Source organism: Sciurus vulgaris (assembly GCF_902686455.1).
Source record: "Sciurus vulgaris genome assembly, chromosome: 17".
NCBI classification, from domain to species: Eukaryota; Metazoa; Chordata; class Mammalia; order Rodentia; family Sciuridae; genus Sciurus; species Sciurus vulgaris.
Genome location: NC_136478.1, coordinates 74,485,230 through 74,503,004, shown reverse-complemented (window position 1 = coordinate 74,503,004; position 17,775 = coordinate 74,485,230). Strand labels below are relative to the sequence as shown.

General features: G+C 57.4%; 1 protein-coding gene across 1 annotated transcript; it reads left to right on the top strand.

Annotated features, from left to right (window-relative positions):
• Positions 1–7,033: 7,033 nt before the first annotated feature.
• On the top strand, positions 7,034–16,584 carry LOC306648599 (vomeronasal type-2 receptor 26-like; the record flags this gene model as incomplete). The annotated part of the gene is made up of 9 exons (XM_079118756.1): positions 7,034–7,518; positions 7,861–8,022; positions 8,999–9,055; positions 9,700–9,991; positions 10,588–11,332; positions 11,425–11,521; positions 13,083–13,275; positions 14,656–14,779; positions 15,299–16,584. 9 exons carry the CDS (start codon positions 7,034–7,036, stop codon positions 16,582–16,584), a joined length of 3,441 nt encoding a protein of 1,146 aa, XP_078974882.1.
• Positions 16,585–17,775: the final 1,191 nt, after the last annotated feature.

Genomic DNA, 17,775 nt, shown 5'->3' with positions numbered 1-17,775 from the left:
CTCTCCCAGTTGCTCAGCCTGGCTCCAACATGCACTCCTTCTACCTCAGCTGCAGCAGCTGGGGATCCAGTCACATGCCACCGTGCCCGACTCACCTGTACGATTTCTTAAAATACTAAAGCTACTTTTTGAAAGTTGAACAATCTTGGTCCTCACGTCACAGATTGAACAATGACCACCACCTGTGGCTTAGAAAATTTAAATGACACTTAAGTCTATTAAAGGTTGAGATAAGAATTTGATTCTGAACCATATTTGGTTATTTGATATTTAAAGTCTAAAGCCTCCTCTCTCTCTCTCTCTCTCTCTCTCTCTCTCTCTCTCTCTCTCTCTCTCTCTCTCTCTCTCTCTCTCTCTCTCTCTCTCTCTCCCACTTACTCCTTCTTACTTAGGCATTCAGCAGGAGGGAAACAAAACAGGTAGCTGAGAATCCACGTCAAGACTGCAGAATTAATCTCTACCTTCTCTCCTAACATTCCTCCCCAAGAGGTCCCAAGTTGCAGTCTAGCGGCCTCATAAGCGAGGTCCCCTGCATCCTGCAGGACTCTGACCTGGAGCTTCTGCTCTGTCAGAGTGGTGCGCACAATGTCTCTCTGGAACACCTGTCCCATTCTGAAACCAGCCCAGGTCCTGGAATTGCCGCTCCCTTCTCAGCGCTGCCCGAGTTTTACCCGCCGCTCCGCTGATGGAGCCAGAGGCCACAGTTGCCTTGGGCCTGGACAAAGCTGGCCGCTGTGTGCGGGGCCCTAGGCGGGGCCCGCGCCGCCAGCAGGTGGCATCGCGGTTCTCCAGCGCCGCCCCCAGAAGGCAGGAAGCCCTTGGCTGCTTCCCAGCGCTGCCCTCAGCTGCGCGGGGAGACCTTTCTCCGCGCTCTCCAGCGTCCCTCCCTCTTCCCAGGCCGCTAGCGCCACCGTTCCCGCTCGGAGATCCCGGCGTTCCCAGTTGCTCTCTGACCAGCCGCGCGCCCCCGACGGTTTTGCGCTCACGCATTTGCACGAGCCTGGGGCGCAGCCCGCTCCTGTCCGTGTGTCTCCAGATTGTCGGTGGCAGCACGGCGCGGGCGCCAGAGCGGACGTCGGTCCTGGCGTCCAGGCTAGTGGCGGGCCTTGCACGATCCCGCGGCACCATGTTCTCTGGCCCGCTCTCGCGCGGTCGCAGCTCAGCTAGCGGGTCCGTGCGCGGGTGCTCACCGTCGCCAGCGCCGGCCCGGGCGCCTCTGCGGCGGGGCCCTGCCTGGCCGCGTCGCGCGTCGTGGCTTCGGCAGGCTGGACTTGGAGCGCCTGTGAGTCCCACTCCTCGTCCGCCCAGGGACCGCGGAGTCCACGAGGCGCGGCCGCTGCCGGGTTGCCGGCCCACGGAGGCCCTGACGGCCGTGGCCGGTCGGAACCTAACACCGCGCGATGGCGGCGTCCCGCGCGGACCGGCCTCGGGTTTCCAGTGGGATGTGGGGTCCTGGGCCTCGGGCTGCGCGCCCGCCGCTGTGCGCAAGCAGGTCCGCATGCCCAGCGCGACGCAGTGCGCTCGGCCGGTCGCGCCGGGTCCAGCCGGGCAGCTGCGAGTGCCCTTCTCCTGGAAGACCAGCTCAGTGATGGCCACGGAGCGCGGCCGCGGTGTCCTCCTCCTACCACGCTGGGCTCCCGGGAGAGTCCCGCTTGGAGCCCTTCGGACTGGCACCTCGCGGAGAGGAGGCAAGTGGCCGCCAAGGCCATCTCTGGTGGCGCCGCTCCCCTAGCTCCATAGCCAACCGCCTGCGGCCACCTGGACGCCGCGCTCTCCCAGAACTCGGGAGCACCGGCCACGGCCACGTTTCTGTGTGTCCTTTTCTGTCCATTGCTGCCTTGAGTGTGGACGAGGGTCGGTCTCCCTCGTGTTGGTCCTACACACCCTTCAGCGCGTATTGACCAATTTCCAGGAATTCCCGAGAAGGGCCGAGGCGACAGGACCCGCTGTGCCATCTTCTCTCTCCCTCAATTCTCGGAGAGAGAATGGCCATTTTCCAGGTCAGATGGCCTCCTCGGGGGACCACCAAATTGTCTTTGGGCAGCCTGGACATCCTGATCAAATGTTTTATAGTCAAATTTAAAAAAAAATGGCTAACGAGCTTTTAACCTCGTTCACTAAAGCTTGCATTAAAACGCAAACTGCTGCCAGGAGGAACTTCCAACTATTGCAGTTGGTCAACCAAAGTGCCAGGCCAACATTTGGTGGCGGCCTCCAAGAGACCAGGAGAACCGGGTGGGAACAAGACGCCACCCTGAGGGGCTCTCCCAGGAGACCAGTGGAGGCAGCTCCCTTGCTGTCTCCTCGGGAATCTCCTTCAGGGAGGGATGGGGCACAACCTTGTCCCTGTTCTCTTAGTTCCTCTTCATCTCCGATGAGCCACCACATCAGGACAAAAAGACTTAAAATTCTGTTTCTTTGAGTTCATAATTTTGATCTGGTGCGCCTAAGTCAATTTTTGATCAGACCTGTTTTATTCAAGTATGAAGTTTTCTTAATGCTCTGTGTCATTCAGAGGCCAGTTTACGAGGGTCAACTCTCAGTCTAATGGGTTTTAAAAAATAAGCTATGAGGCCTTTGTCCATCTATTTTATGTATATGTGTAAAATGTTTGGTTCCGAAATTGACATGTGAGCTCATCAATGAAAATAATAAAAAAAGAAGGATCCAAATACCTGAACTTCACATGATTTAAAAGGTTCAATTTAAATTGGGTAAACAATTAAAAGAAAAGCTGTCTTTAAAACTTGCTAACTCACAAGTTTCTCTATGTGGTCACACAACTGAGAAAATGTTAATTTCATAAAATGTCTAATGTCTGTGGTTTCTCAATATTTTGTCAACTGTGAAGAAAAGGTTGATGCTGTCCAATACACTTCTGTGATATCTTGGCAGTTTTTACAAAACCTAAAGTAGATTTGACATATATGGGATGAATCATGGATTGATTTCAGGAGTTCAAAGTTAACTGTGAAAGATGACATCCAGTACTCGTAACTCCTTAAATTCCACAGGGTAACATACTTAAAGAATTTTGGTGCTTTCATAAATTGGTAAATAAAAAGAGTGCTTAAAATTACTTTGTGTTATCACTGAAAACTAGGTTACTAAAATTCTCAGGTATTATTCTATATAAAGGGTCCAAAAGTATGAACTATGTTTAAATAGAGTTCTATAAATCACCAAGTATTTCACCTTATGAAAATGGAGTAATTAATCTCAATTCAGAAATTTACAAGGGTTGTTTCAAAATATAAATTCTAAAAAGGGGATCAAAAGATTTAAAAATTTAAATGGTTGTAAGTATAAAAATATAATTAGTAAAAATTGCTTCTAGGTAAGAAAATCATTATGTGATAAAATAAAACTGTAATACATCTAAGTAAACAACAAGAGTGTCTAAGGCATTAAAAAGCATAAATTGAGGGTAAATTTTAAAAAGTTTGTGTGTACGTGTAATTAAACAATAGTTAAGTATTCAAGCTTATTTTGTAAGGTCAAATATTAATGCACTGATATTAACTGTAGTTCAGTCTATATGTAAAATGACAAATAATTCTTAAAGTATCAATTTTCTATTAGAATTGTGTCTGCTAATTTTATTCTCTAGAAGAGCTGGTCATAAAAATTGGGGTTTGTTCAACTCTGGCTAAACAGCGCCTGTTATTTTAGAGTATTGTACCCCACTCCAAAGTGTAAATTTTCTTTAAAAACTCAACTTGGTTAATATAAAGATATTAATGTATTCATAATGGTATTACTCTTCTTTATATATAGAATGTGTTCATGTCTTCTGGGTATAAAATCTTTCAAGGGAATGGTTTAAAGGAACATTTTATGAAGCTGGTGTTCTTCAACCTAAGGTTGTAATGGTAATTATAAACTTATCAGAATAGAAAATTTTATTGGGGATTTATTTATATCATTTAATGTTCTGTATCTGGACCTGAACCTTATGTCACCTGCTACACTGGGATAAAAATGTAAGTGTATTTCTAAAAGATAATGAGAGCCTGCTCTGTTTAAATGTTAATATCATGAGACAGGAAAACACTTTGCCACTTTATTACGCAAAAGGAAAGTTAATACGCTCTCAGCTTTCTAGATGTAATATTGTATTGTGTTAACTAACATTCACATAGACTTAGGAACCAATAGATGAAAAATTCGTGAAATGCTATTTAAAAAAAAGACAAAGACCAGCTTCAGAACGTGAGCACTTTACCTAAGATTTATGAAGAGCCCCCTGACCTGAGATGAGGCCCTGCCTCCCACCTTACTACGTGTTACTGTGGCTCCAGAATAAGCCAGACGTCAGCTCATTTAAAGTCATATTCAAAAGATTGGTTTTTGTTGTAAAATGACTGTGATCTCCAACAGGGGATATAATGTGTAGCTCAGCGAAAATTCAAGACGGCCATTACACAAGGAAATACGCTTTCACTGGTGTTAATTCCATTCTGTATTTTCCTTGTAAACTCTTCAACTGCTGCTGGATTAAGGTTTTGCTGAGGTAATGCTTCAAGAATAAACTATTTGAGTTAATTTGAAATAATAAGCCATCACGTATAGGACAGATAATATAGACCCCAGTTATTAAATGTGGGTCAATGACTGTAAAGCCATAGACATTAACGTAAAAGCCCAGCACTCCTACTGTACGACTGGGAGACTGAATGCTGGAAGTTTAAGATCACATTTACAGACTGAGACTAAAATAAAAGGGCCAAGGGAATCAGTATTTGGCTCTTTCCCTCAGGGTCAGCCTGAACCCAGGGAACAAGAGAACTTCTCTAAAAACTCTGCAACTCTGGGCCACAGGACCTGCTGATCAGGGAGAATAATGAGAGCACTAGAGGATAAAAGCCCATCAGTGCACCTGCTGCAGAGGAGGGTCCTCGGAAAAGGGAGACGTCCCTGATGCTTCCAAAAGAGCCACCTCGTCAAGGAGACCCTCCCAGGTGGATGGCACTAAAGGAGCTAAGAAGCTGCTCTCACGTTCCCCAGAGTGACCCCTGTGGGAACTCAGCTGACCCTTAACAGCAGATAGGAACAAGGTCAATTTGACCAGCTTGATCTTAAGCACCTAGAAAAAGAGTTGAAACCAACACACAGCCATTCACGGACATTTAAAATCTAAACAATACTTATTTTAATGTAACGTGACGTGCACACTTGTGTTATCCCCCAAAATAAGTAAAACTGGAGGGGACAAAGAAGATCCTTAGACAGAAATGCCTGAAAACTGTCAAGAGGAACTAGTAGAGTTACACGTTTTTAGTCAGCTTAAGGCCTACGGATCCTTCTAACCTCCAGTACAGGTAGACTCCATCAGTGTTTGCTGGCGAGATTCTGCAGCCCAAGTAACAAAAGTAAAGGGATCTCTAGTAAACACAGAGATCATGCCTGCAAGAAGATATTCTACGAACATCAGGTGACATTGGGTAACTTCACTAAACGCTGTGTTCACGTTCCCGGTAAGTCCGACAGTGCTAAAGATTTACAAATGAAGGCCTTATCCTCTCCAGCCTTGTTAGACTGTGTTAGGCCTTGTTCCGGGAGCAACATCTCAGTCCTCGCACCTCCTGGTAAGAGATTACTGATTTCTATCCTCTTCATGGTATTCACTGAGGGGTTCCAGATGCTACAATATTTATTTCGTATTACTCTCATTTCAGTATTCATATCTTTTTGTCGTTTCATGGAACGAGACTTTTACCCCTACACAGCCTCAATTTCTAAAAAGGGGGTCCAAAGTGCTTGCTCCATCCCTTGTGGCCCCCTCTCAGCTTGAAGCATCAAGAGCGCTCATTGCCTGTTTTCCTTACAGTAGTAAGATGTCCCTAAAATTAGAGGGGAGGTAATAAAAAGATCAAAAGGCAGTCGATATAGACAGGTAATTGGGTTTAAAATAAAGGCTGGTTTGGGTCCAGGAAGTTGGGGGCCAACGACGTTCAAGAGACTGAAATGCTAATGCCTCCGGAGCCCTTCCTCCACCCTTACCGAGAACCTGCCCCTGCTCCAACCTGTGGTTACGTCTCTCCAACAGGCTCAACTTAGGAGAGAGCCAGCCCAAGGGAGCACGGTTTCCAACACCCATTCCAGCCAGGAGACTACAGCCATGAACGTGTTTCCAGAAAACGGACAAATGCCCGGCTGAGATGGAGGACCCCTTGCTCACCATGTGGATCGATCACATCTGAGGCAAGACAACAGAAAATGGACAGCCCTCAGAGACTCCGACCACCCTCTAAAGATACGACTGAAAAATGGGAATCATGTTTTCTCTCTTGCTTATTCTTGCACTTGCAGCCCTTGGGACTTCCTCAGGCCCACATGACCAGCATGCTGCGTCCCCCGAGGGAACATGGTTTGCTTGTGCATCAGGAGTAGCTCCATGTCTGGCCCTTCACCTGTTGGAGGTCACCAAATGACGACTTCTGTGTTACTGTCCACATCACCCCGGATGTACTATTGTGACAGGGAGGGAGGAAGGGACATCGGGCGCTACTACATTGATCTAAACGAGCGGCCCCTGTCTTAGTTCCCCTCCTATGGCATTAGGGACAGCTGGCTGCACTGCAATGACCACTACACTCATTACAGTGCGACTTTGAACTGTTGTCTAAGGTCAGAGGTGTCCCGCAGTGCCGCCTGGCTCCTGCCCATTGCCAGAATGGTTCCATGACCCTGATGGCCCCCAGGGCCCCTCTGCTACACTTGCAGCCTCTGGGCAGCACTGACCGAGCTCTGTGTGTGTGGAGTTGGCAGTTCTCGTGGCTGCAGGGCAGTGTGGTCAGCGTAGCTGGCCGACGTGTACACGTCCTCTTGGACCTGGGTGTTTCTGGTGTGGGCAGGTTGAGCAGCCTCTGCACCCCGCTCCTCTCCTGGACGTAGCCCTTCCATTGTAGGCGCCGTGACCAGTGGACACTACAGGCTGGTCCGTGGACGCCTGCTGACCCCCTGCGTCTCTGTGGTGGCTGCGGTGGCATTCCTGAGCCCTTAGATGTCCTGCCCATGGTGTGCCGTCGGAATGGGCCTGGCCAAGCCGCCACACGTGCGTGTCATTTGGAGGCTCTGCAGTGCTGCCCCAGAGGGGCGGCACCATCCTGTCCCCACCAGCGACCAGCAAGGGCTGGGGGATCCTGGTCCACTACTGGTCCCCATCCTGCTGGTGCACCAGGCCTCACCGGCTGCCGTGTGCCTCCCCTGCCTCCAAGGTCATGGGGCAGCTTTCTTCTCCACAGCGCCGCAGGCTGTGGCCAGCCACCCTCAGCCGCCTGGCCTCCCTCCTGCCTGGACCTGGGCCCTGGACTCAGAGTGGGGGCTGAGGTTCTTGGCTGGGGCCCATGGAGCCCTGCTGCAGCCTGCTGGGCCTGGCCTCCTGCAGCTGGAGGACACGCCCCTCTCCAGGGGCCACACGCTCTGGGTTCAGGGCTTTGGGCCTCCTGGGCGCCTCTCCAAGCAGTGTCCTGGGGACCCAGAGCAGCTGCTCCTGGGCCTGCAGTCCCTCAGAAAGCAAGCAGGACCCAGGGGGCCCTCCCAGGCGGACAGAGGACGCCAGAGCCCAGCCCCTGCCGCAGGGAGCCAGGGAGCCAGGGGAGGAGAGAGAAACTTGTAATAGGCGTGGGACTTGGTGGCCACCCAGCGCAGCCCGGGGCCCCGCCTCCACAGGGCCTGGAGGCTGCTGGTCCACATGAGCCTCAGCCCCAGGCGCCTGGTCCAGGGCAGATCCAGGTAAAAGGCGCCGTCACTGCAGGACACAGTTCCACACAGGGGCTGCCACGGCACTGGCCTCCCTGACCCTGCGGGCATGTGGCTGTGGGCCCTGCTGCCTGCCGTCCTGGGCCCTCTCCCCAGCGTCACCCTCTCTGGGCCAATCAGCTGGCGCCTGCCAGGCAAGAGGTTCCATTTCGACCGACCGGGGGACGTGGTGGTGGGGGGCAGCTTCTCCATCTTGTGTTTCGATGAGCTCACCCTGTTCAACTTCTCTGCTCCTCCTGTGGGACAGGCCTCCTCAGAGTAAGTGCCCGGGTGCTGGGTGGGAGATGCTGAGGGCAAGGGGGATGTAGAGGGCATCACAGGGTCATCCTGCATGTCCAGGCTGGTGGGTGGTCCCCTGCCTTCCTCAGGGTCAGTCCCTGTGTGTCCAGGCTGGTGGGTGGTCCCCTGCCTTCCTCAGGGTCAGTCCTTCTGTGTCCAGGTTGTTGGGTGGTCCCCTGCCTTCCTCAGGGTCATTCCCTCTGTGTCCCGGCTGGTGGGTGGTCCCCAGCCTTCCTCAGGGTCAGTCCCTGTGTGTTCAGGCTGGTGGGTGGTCCCCTGCCTTCCTCAGGGTCTGTCCTGGGTGTCCAGGCTGGTGTGTGGTTCCCTGCCTTCCTCATGGTCAGTCCCTGTGTGTCCAGTCTGGTGGGTGTTCCCCAGCCTTCCTCAGGGTCAGTCCCTGTGTGTCCAGGCTGCTGGGTGGTCCCCTGCCTTCCTCAGGGTCAGTCCCAGTGTGTCCAGTCTGGTGGGTGTTCCCCAGCCTCCCTCACGATAAGTCCCTGTGTGTCCAGGCTGGTGGGTGGTCCTCTGTCCTTCCTCAGGTTCAGTCCCTGTGTGTCCAGGCTGGTGGGAGGTCTTCTGTCCTTCCTCAAGTTCAGTCCCTGTGTTTCCAGGCTGGTGGGTGGTCCCCTGGCCTTCCTCAGGGTCATCATGTGTGTCCAGGCTGGTGGGTGGTCACCAGCCTTCCTCAGGGTCAGTCCCTGTGTGTCCAGGCTGGTGGGTGGTCCCCAGCCTTTCTCAACCCCTCACTGTCCAGGTTTGACCAAGCTCTGAGGCCTGGGTGCTGTGTCACTGCCCTCCTGATGGCCCCACTGTCCAGGCATGGGTCTCATGCACCTGCGGTGTGAGAACAGGGTGGGCACCCAGCAGTGGTGACATTAACAGCTCTGGTGACACTCCTGTGCATGTGTCCCTGTGGGTCCTGTCTGCCTGTGTCCCTGTGTCCTCTTGGACTCAGATCCCGCCTGCCTCTGCTCTCGGGGTCCAGCGTGGTCCTCCCGGCCGTATTTAAATGGTGGGCTCAGCTTTACTAAACGTCTGCCTCATGTCACGAGGGCGCTGTGCTGGGACCCCAGCCAGGCGCACGTGAGCCTGGAGGATGCCCTTCAAGGTCACCCTGGCGACTGATCCAGACTCTGCCTCAGCCAAAACACACAGGGGCTGGGGTGTGGTCAGCGGCAGAGCCCCTGGTGCCCTGCCCAGTCCCAGAAGGGGCAAAAGAAAATGCCGACTGTCTTCCCCAGTACCTGCCTCCTTCCCCATCTGACTGGAAAGGAGCCCCAGGAGGCTCCATGTCTCACATGGCCCTCAGGTTGAAGTGAGCAGCGTGAACTGTGGAGTGGGCACCCTGTGCTGCCGGGACAGGGGTCCACCAGGGATGGCCGAGCTCAGAGTCCAGATCCTGCCCTTGGTGAGGTGGACATTTGAGGAGGCTTTCCTGGAGGTTTGAGACTCTTCAGTGAGCCTCGTCTCTGCCCAGCTGAGGGCTGTGGGCTTTGTCCTCCCTTCCTCCCCTGCAGGGGTTCTGGGGGTCCCCCTGCGGGCTGTCAGGTCCCTGGGCATGTGCCTGACCCTGCCCTTTGTCCAGCCTGGGAGCGGCAGGGACACAGTCCTGCTGTCTGCCCTGTGGGCAGCGTCAACATGGGCTTTTCCACTCAGCCTGTCCCTGTGGAGCTACCTGGTGGCCCAGAGCTTTGTGTTTGCCGTGGAGGAGATCAATAGGAGCGTCCACCTGCTGCCCAACCTGACCCTGGGCTTCTCCATCCGCAACTCTGGGTGTTCAGCGCACGGAGCCGTGTTTGAGATGATGAGCTTTCTCACGGGGCAAGAGGAGCCCATCCCCAACTACACCTGTGGACCCCGCCTGCCCAGGGTTGCCGTTGTCGGGGACACGCAGTCAGCCCTGTCTGTGCCCATGGCCAGGCTTCTGGGGCTCTACAAGTTTCCCCAGGTGAGTCTCCCCAGAGCCTTCACGTGAGCTGACCCTCAGCAGGGCAGCAAGGGCAAGGGTGTCGGGAAGGGTACTGAGCACTGTGCTCTGTGCCTGGTTCCTTGTACCTCCCTGCTCTCTGTCCAGTACTGTCCTCCAGGTAACCTTCTTTTGAGTCAAGTGCAATCCAACTGGTCAGGAGGAAGCTGGGTTTCAGAGGAGGAACATGGCCTGGACTACTCACCACACCTGCTGGTTCAGGATCTGGACTTGAGGCCAGGCAATCTTGAGACCAGATCCAGGAACAGGGCTTGAAGCCAGAAGTCCCTACCTCAGGTCCAATACCTGAGCCTGAGGCCAGGCGCTCCCCACTGCAGGTCCAGGAGCTGGACTTGCGGGCAGGCAGTACATATCCCAGGACTAGAAGCTGAGCCTTAGGCGAGGAAGTCCCAATCCCAGGTCCAGGAGGTGGACAGTCGTGGGAAATCCTGCAGGGCAGAGGGGCACACTGGCCACTCCCTCTCTCTGGCTGTCCTCCTTCCACTCTTCAACCTGGGGGCCTGGCCTGAGTCCTGGTGCTGACCTTCTCCCTCCCACTGCCCGGCTCTTCCCTGCAGGTCAGTCACTCATCCACACTGCCCATCCTCAGTGACAAGGCCCAGTTCCCGTCCTTCCTTCGAACGCTGGCCAGTGACCTCACATCGTGTTATGCGGTTACCCAGCTGGTGGTCCAGTTGGGATGGACCTGGGTGGACATTCTGGCCCAGGATGATGACTATGGGCAGCAGGCCAGCTCACTGGCTGCCCGGGAGCTGAGGCAGGATGGCATCTGCATTGAGGCCCATCTCTATGTTCCTGCCCAGCAGTCCCTGGAGGAGACGGAAGCCATTGTCCAGAAGATGCACATCTGCACTGCCACGGTGGTTCTGGTCTTCCTCAACAACTCGAGCTTCCTGCTCATCCTGCAGGGGCTGCTGGGCCTGCGGGTCTCCGGCCAGGTCTGGGTCAGCTCAGAGAGTCTGCACATTGCTATAGCCCTGACCCTGCCAGGCGTCTCTGAGGTCCTGCAGGGAGCCTTTGGCCTGATTTTTCAAAGTAGCCATGTGCATGGCTTCCCCGAGTTCCTGGCTCATCTGCACCCGACCCAGAGACCAGAGGACATGTTCATAGAGAGGTTCTGGGAGGTCACCTTTGGGTGCACATGGACCCCCAAGAATGGCTCAGTGGCAAGTGGTGTCCAGCTCTGCTCAGGGAATGAAAGTCTGCAAAGCACCGAGGACCCTCTCTGGGAGGCTCGAAAAACGGACATCGCGTACACCCCCGTCTACGGCATCGCCCACGCCCTCCAGGACCTGCTGGGATGTGAGCACTGGGCTGGGGCCTGTGCAGACCCTGGGCACGTCCTGCCCTGGCAGGTGAGCAGAGGGTGGAGGGGTGCTGGTGTGCCCGTGCAGGGCTGGAGCGAGACGCACTCCTCAGCCACAGGCCTGCTGTCTGCATCCTGGCAGGAGCATGGCCGGGGACCCAGAGCCCCCCATCGCCCAACCACAGGTGAGTCATGGGGCCGTGGGTTCGCTCCCTTAGCAGAGCCGGGATCCTATCGGAATTCCAGTTGCAGGCAAACCTCCCAGTAAACCCCCAGGTAAACCTTCCAGGGCCCCCTTCCCTGTGGAATCCAAGGCCGAGTCTGCTGAATTTACCTGGCTGCCCCAGCACCACCTGTGAATTTCCAGAGACTCAGCACAAGAGAGGAGAGCGCAGGTCAATGGCCAGGGCTGTTGGGACCTCGTCCAAGAGGACTGTGCCCAAGTGCATGGGTCAGCCCTGCAGGCGGTGGTGAGCCGGGTGGGCCGCAGCCCCTGGCCAGTCTGCAGAGGATGGCGTCCTAGGAGTGCTGCTCACCAGGGGCCATCAAGGCGACCCGTTCCCGGTCGTGTCTCTGACCCAGCATCATCCTTGGGAGCAGGGATGCACAGCCACCGAGAGAGGAAGGAGTCTCCTGGCCTCCATGCAGAACCAAACTGTGGGTGGTCTCCTCAGCCTTGCTGGCCAGCTCCTGGCCAAAGAGAGCAGCCCCAGGGTCTGGAGGTGTCTAGAGTTTTGACTTCCTCACCAAGGCGTGATCCTCAGGCCTGGGCAGCAGCTCCTTCTGGTGGACACTGGGACAGGAGGCAGCAGGAGGGCGTTGACCTGGTCACTGGGGTGCAGGCCAGAGGCCCCACCTGAGGTGAGCGTGGAAGTCTCAGGGCCGGCTGCTGGCTCGAGGGAAGCCACGGTGCTGAGGCTGAGGACGGGGTGCCCTGGGCAGGTCCTCGCAGGCCGCCTGGGCCTCTGCTGTGTGCAGACACCCTCCAAAGCCCAGGACCGGTTCGGCCGAGCACTGGGTGCTGAGTGCTGAGTGTCGAGTGTGGGCAGAGAGCGAGATGAAGCCCATGTGGTCCAGGGTCGCCCGTGTGCTGTAGGGGGACAGAGCAGAGCTGGGGCGTGGTGGAGGTGTGGACCAGGGAGGTCCTCTCTCTGGGGAGACCTGTGAGCTCCCAGGTGGACGGTGGGAAGCGGTTGCCAGGTAGGTGTGGGGCAGGGTGGGGTAGGCCCAGCGGGAGTGCAAGGCCCAGTGTGGGGAGAGGCAGCAATGGCCAGGCAGCTGGGCCTCGCCTGCCATGGTTAAGGCCGTGGACGTGCTCCCTAGTGAGCAGGGCCCCGCGTTGAAGCCCCGCCAGGGTGGCCTGCCCAGGCGTGTGATGGAAGGCCGAGGGCTGTCCCAGCCCAGGCGGCCCTGGAGCTGGGTGTTAGCATTCGGTGGGTTCCTCCATCCAGGGCGACAGGGCTCAAGTGAGGTGTGCCTTGTCCTCAAGTGTGTCTGGACTCTCACACTCACCGTCCCGTCGGAAACGTCCCTCTGCTTCAACAGGAAGTTAAGCTCTGAGACGGGCGCGGGCCCTGCTCACTCTGCAGGCTCTGGTGCCCATGTGGCCAGCGGGCGGGTGGGCCCTGCGTGGAGCTGTGCCCACTGAGCACTGGGGCAGTGGCCTTGGCCTGTGCCAGGCCCAGGGACCGTCCTCGGCCAGCCTGCAGCATGGCCCTTCCTTCCCCAGCTGCTCCGGCCCCTCAGGAAGGTGCGCTTCAAGACCCCAGACGGCACCGAGGTCACGTTTGATGCCAACGGGGATTTGGTGTCCAAATTTGACATTGTGCGGGGGCAGAAGACCCCTGAGGGCTCCTTCCACTTGGTCCACATAGGCGAGATCGACCCTCGAGCCTCCTCGGGGAGCAGCATGACCGTCCACCTGCAGGAGGACCTCCAGGTGATCCTGGCGGTTACCTGGAACGGGGTCCTGGAACGCTGGAGCTGGAGGGAACTTCGGAGGCCAGGGTCCTTGTCCCCAGCACATGCGTGACGTGCCCTTGGCACTAGGTGGTACCAGGGAGCTTCAGCCAGGCGGGTCAGCCCTGGGCCCCGTCCTTAGGGGACAGGCCTCAGCTGAGTGTGACTGGAAGGGTCAACCAGGCCTGGTGTCCACCCCGTGATCCCAGCTGCTCAGGGGCTGAGGCACAGGATCTCTCTGCCCAAGCCAGTCTGTGCACGTGGGTGAGGCCCAGTCTCAAGAGGACTGGGTGGCAGCTCAGTGGTGGAGGGCTGGCCGCGCCTGGCAGGCCTGGTTCCCACCCAGAGGAGAGAGTCATCCTCAGCTGCAGGAGTGGGTTGTCCGTGCATGACTCTGTGTGTGAGTGTGAATGGGTCTGGGTGAGTGTGCATGTTTCCGTGTGTGAATGTGCATGGTTCTGTGTGTGAGTGTGCAGGGAGTCTGTGTGTGTGTGCATGTGTGTGTGTGTGAGTGTGCAGAGTTCTGTGTGCGAGGGTGCATGGGACTGGGTGTTAGTGTGCATGTGTGTGTGTGAGTGTGCATGGGTATGTTTGTTAGTGTGCATGTGGTCCGTGTGTATGTGTGTGTGCATGCATTTGTATGTGGAGTGTTCATGCAATCTGTGTTTGTGTGTGTGCATGGTTGTGTGTTTGTGTGTGTGAGTGTTTACGGGATCTGTGTGCTTGTTTGTGTGTGCATGATTCTTTGTGTGTGTGCATGGGTCTGTACGTGTGTGAGTGTGCACAGGGTCTGTGTGTGAGAGGTGCATGTGTCTCTGTGTGTGTGTGCATGGGTGTGTATGTGTGTTCACGGGACCTATGTGTGTGACTGTGCATTGTTGTGTATGTGTATGCATGGGTCTGTGTGTGTGAATATTCACGGTATCTGTGTGTGTGTGTGTGTGTGTGTGTGTGTTGATTCTCTGTGTGCATGCGTGGGTCTGTGTGTGTGTGAGTGTACAGGGGGTCTGTGTGTGTGTCTGCATGGGTCTGTGTGTGTGAGTGTGCATGAGCTCTGTGTGTGAGTGTGTGGTGTGTGTGCTCAGATCCGCAGTGTCTGAGGGCAGGTCCTGGAACCTGGGAAGGCACACTTCACACTGTCTGGTCAGCTCTGCCTCCTTTGTCCAGGTGTCCAGGTGGAGCCCTTGGCAGGTCCGCTCACTCACTGCAGGGCTGGGCCCGCTGCAGCCTGGCTCTGGTGGGCAGAGAGACACCTGTGTCCTGGGTGGGATGCACTGCGGTTGCTTCCGCAGGCAGGCTCAGGCCCGCTGGCCACCCGTGCACTGCGGGTCGCTGGTGACTCCCTGCTCTTGGTCCCCAGGTGCCCAGCTCCGTGTGCAGCAGGAGTTGTGTTCCAGGGTTCAGCCAGACCCCCCGACAGGGAGCCCCCCACTGCTGTTTCGAGTGCAGCCCCTGCCCTGAGGGACACTTTGCAGAGCACACAGGTGAGGGAGGGAGGACCCTGGATCCAGGGGCCGTCAGGCCCTGCCAGCCTCTCAGGTTGCCAGTCTGTGGACCACACCCTTGTCTGTGCCCACAGTCGGCCATGCCCGGCCCGCCTGCTGGGCACTGTGGGCACTGATTCCTGTCTTCTCTGTCCTCCCTGGGTGTCTGTGTGCCATTCCCCTTGTCAGAGGACAGCAGGCGTGCAGCCCCTTCCCAGGGGACAGCAGGCAGCAGGAGCAGGCCCTTCCCCTGGCCTTCTGGTCTGCACTGTACCCGTCTCAGCACAGGCCTCTCCTGAGGTGCTGGGTTAGGTCCTGCCCCGTGGATCCTGGGGAGCTGGTGAGCCCAGGGCCCTTCTCGAGGTCAGTTCCTGCCCGGCTGGGGAGACTGTCCAGGTGATACCTGTGCCTCCTGCCCCGTCTGAGGTGGCCGCCCAGCACAGGTGACCTAGCGCCGTCCGTGGAAGGCGCTGGGTGTGAGCCGCGGGGGGCCCTGGCCCCCGGCCTGTGTTCCCACAGACGTGCAGCGCTGCCTTCCCTGCCCCGAGGAGCAGTTCCCGAGCCCGGCCAGAGACCGCTGCCTGCCCAGGACAGAGACCTTCCTGGCCTTTGAGGAGCCCCTGGGACTGACGCTGGCCACAGTGGCGGTCGGCCTGGCCAGCCTGGCAGTGCTGGTCCTTGGGCTGTTCCTGAGGCACCGGGACTCGCCCGTGGTCAGGGCCAACAACAGGGCCCTGAGCCACACGCTGCTGGCCTCCCTGGCGCTGTGCGCCCTGTGTCCCCTGCTCTTCCTGGGCCGCCCCACCGCCGTCACCTGCCTCCTGCGCCAGACCACCTTCGCCGTGGTGTTCACCGTGGCCGTCTCCTGCGTCCTGGCCAAGACGCTGACCGTGGCCCTGGCCTTCAGGGTCACCAGGCCCGGGTCCAGGGCCCGGGTGTGCCTGGGCCCCCGAGCCTCCTCCTCGGTGGTCCTCGTGGCCTCCCTGACGCAGGTGGCTCTGTGCGGGGTGTGGCTGGGCACCTCCCCGCCGTTCCCAGACAGGGACGTGGACTCTGAGCCCAGGCTGGTTGTCCTGCAGTGCCAGGAGGGCTCCGGCCTGGCCTTCTCCTGCGTGCTGGGTTACCTGGGCCTTCTGGCGGGGGCCACCTTCTCTGTGGCCTTCCTGGCCAGGGGCCTGCCTGCTGCCTTCAACGAGACCAGGCTCCTGACCTTCGGCATGCTGCTCTTCTGCAGCGTCTGGCTGGCCTTCCTGCCCCTGTACCACAGTGCCCGGGGCAAGTCCACCGTGGCCGTGGAGATCTTCTCCATCCTGGCCTCCACGGCGGGGCTCCTGGGGGGCATCTTCATCCCCAAGTGCTACATCATCCTGCTGAGGCCTGAGCAGAGCACACCGGCCTGGCTGAGGCCCGGACAGGGGGTGCTGTGGGACAGGCAGGGCCCGGGGTCCCGCAGGAGGGCTTCCCACAGACCAGCACCTGTATGCCCAGGACATAGGACACCCGGACCCTGGGCAGAGGACACCCAGGTCCTGCGTGTCGGGCTCAGCACTTCTGTGAGTGCTGGAGATCAGAAGGGCCCCAAGAAGGGAGAGCTCGGCAGGGTGCCGACGGCCGTCGTGGAGGGTGGACCTGGGTCCGTGGTGGACGGTCCTGTGTGTGCTCAGTGCTCGAGGTTTCACCGTGACAAGAGCCAGAAACGGGCTGACGTGAGTGGCCGCAGCAGCAGGAGGAGCATTGTGGGAGGGGCGGGCGTCAGACCCCTGCACGCTGGTGGATGCAGGGAGGACCCGTCTGGCACTTCCTGAAAGGTGGACATGGAGCTCCCAGGGCCTGGGGTCCCACTGCTGCACAGGGCGCGGGAGACTGAGCACCTGTCCCCCACAGCTAGAGCGAGGGTCAGGGAAGCCTCAGAGCCCAGCAGTGGGAGCCAGGTCCATGTCCGTGTCCCGGGAGGGTGCAGGCAGCACGAGGCTGCCCGTCCTGGAAGGTCCTGGCCCTGAGGAGGAAGCGGTGGTGCACAGCATAGCAGGACGGGCTCTGCACACTGCTGCTGAAGGGCCCAGACTCAAAAGCACAGGTGGCTGAGCCCTGGACAGAGCATGGCACGGGCGCGGGCAGGGGACAGCGCGGTCAGGGCTGCCTGGGACAGGGAGGCTGGAGTGGGTGAGGACCCAGGGTGCAGCTCTGTTTCTGGTGACGGTGGTCAGTCCACTGTGGGTGAGGGCGCACCTCTAAGTGCTGAACCACACTGAGTGCACACGGGTGGACGGGGCTGGGCTGAGCTCTGTCTCAGGGTCGGTGTGGTGAGGACGCACGCCCGGTGCACAGTTGTGGACGGTGGTGACGTCCTGGTCTCAGGTGTCGAAGTGAGGAGGGTATGTGTGGACGAGCCAGCAGTACAGGAAGCGATGCGGGCGTGGCCGTGGCTGTGTCTCAGTGCCCAGCCTCGTGGGCAGGGTGGGAAGGGGCCCTGGTCCAGGATGGTGTGACGCAGGGCTGGTCTCCATCGGTCAGTGTGGCAGAGCCGCTGTGAGCGGCCAACGGGTCCATAAGTGTGGACGTTCATTAAAGGTAAAAGGAGATGAAATGCCAGAAATGTCAATGACGTTAGGAGAGCAGCGACTTGGGGAGATGTCTGGTGCTGCACCCGCTGTCGGAGCTCGCGACTGTCTGCAGTGGCGACATCGCCTTGGGTCCCTCGCCTGGCGCTCCCCGGGATAGGTGGGCAAGGAAGGCCCCACGGCTGCGCATCCAGCGTGATCTGCTCCAGTTCCGGAACTGGGGCTTCCAGTTGGGTTCTGAATCCGCAGGATTCTAAGAGATAACAGAGTAGAGGGCACCAGCAAGGTCATCGAATCCATGTCACTATCAAGAGACCACAGGTGCCGCGAGCGTCTGCACTGTCACCGTGGACCGGCTGAGAAACGCGGAAGAGGGTCTGCGCGTGAGCGGCGTCGGTGCCCGCGGGTCCGGGAAGGGAGCCGGGCACGGCCGCC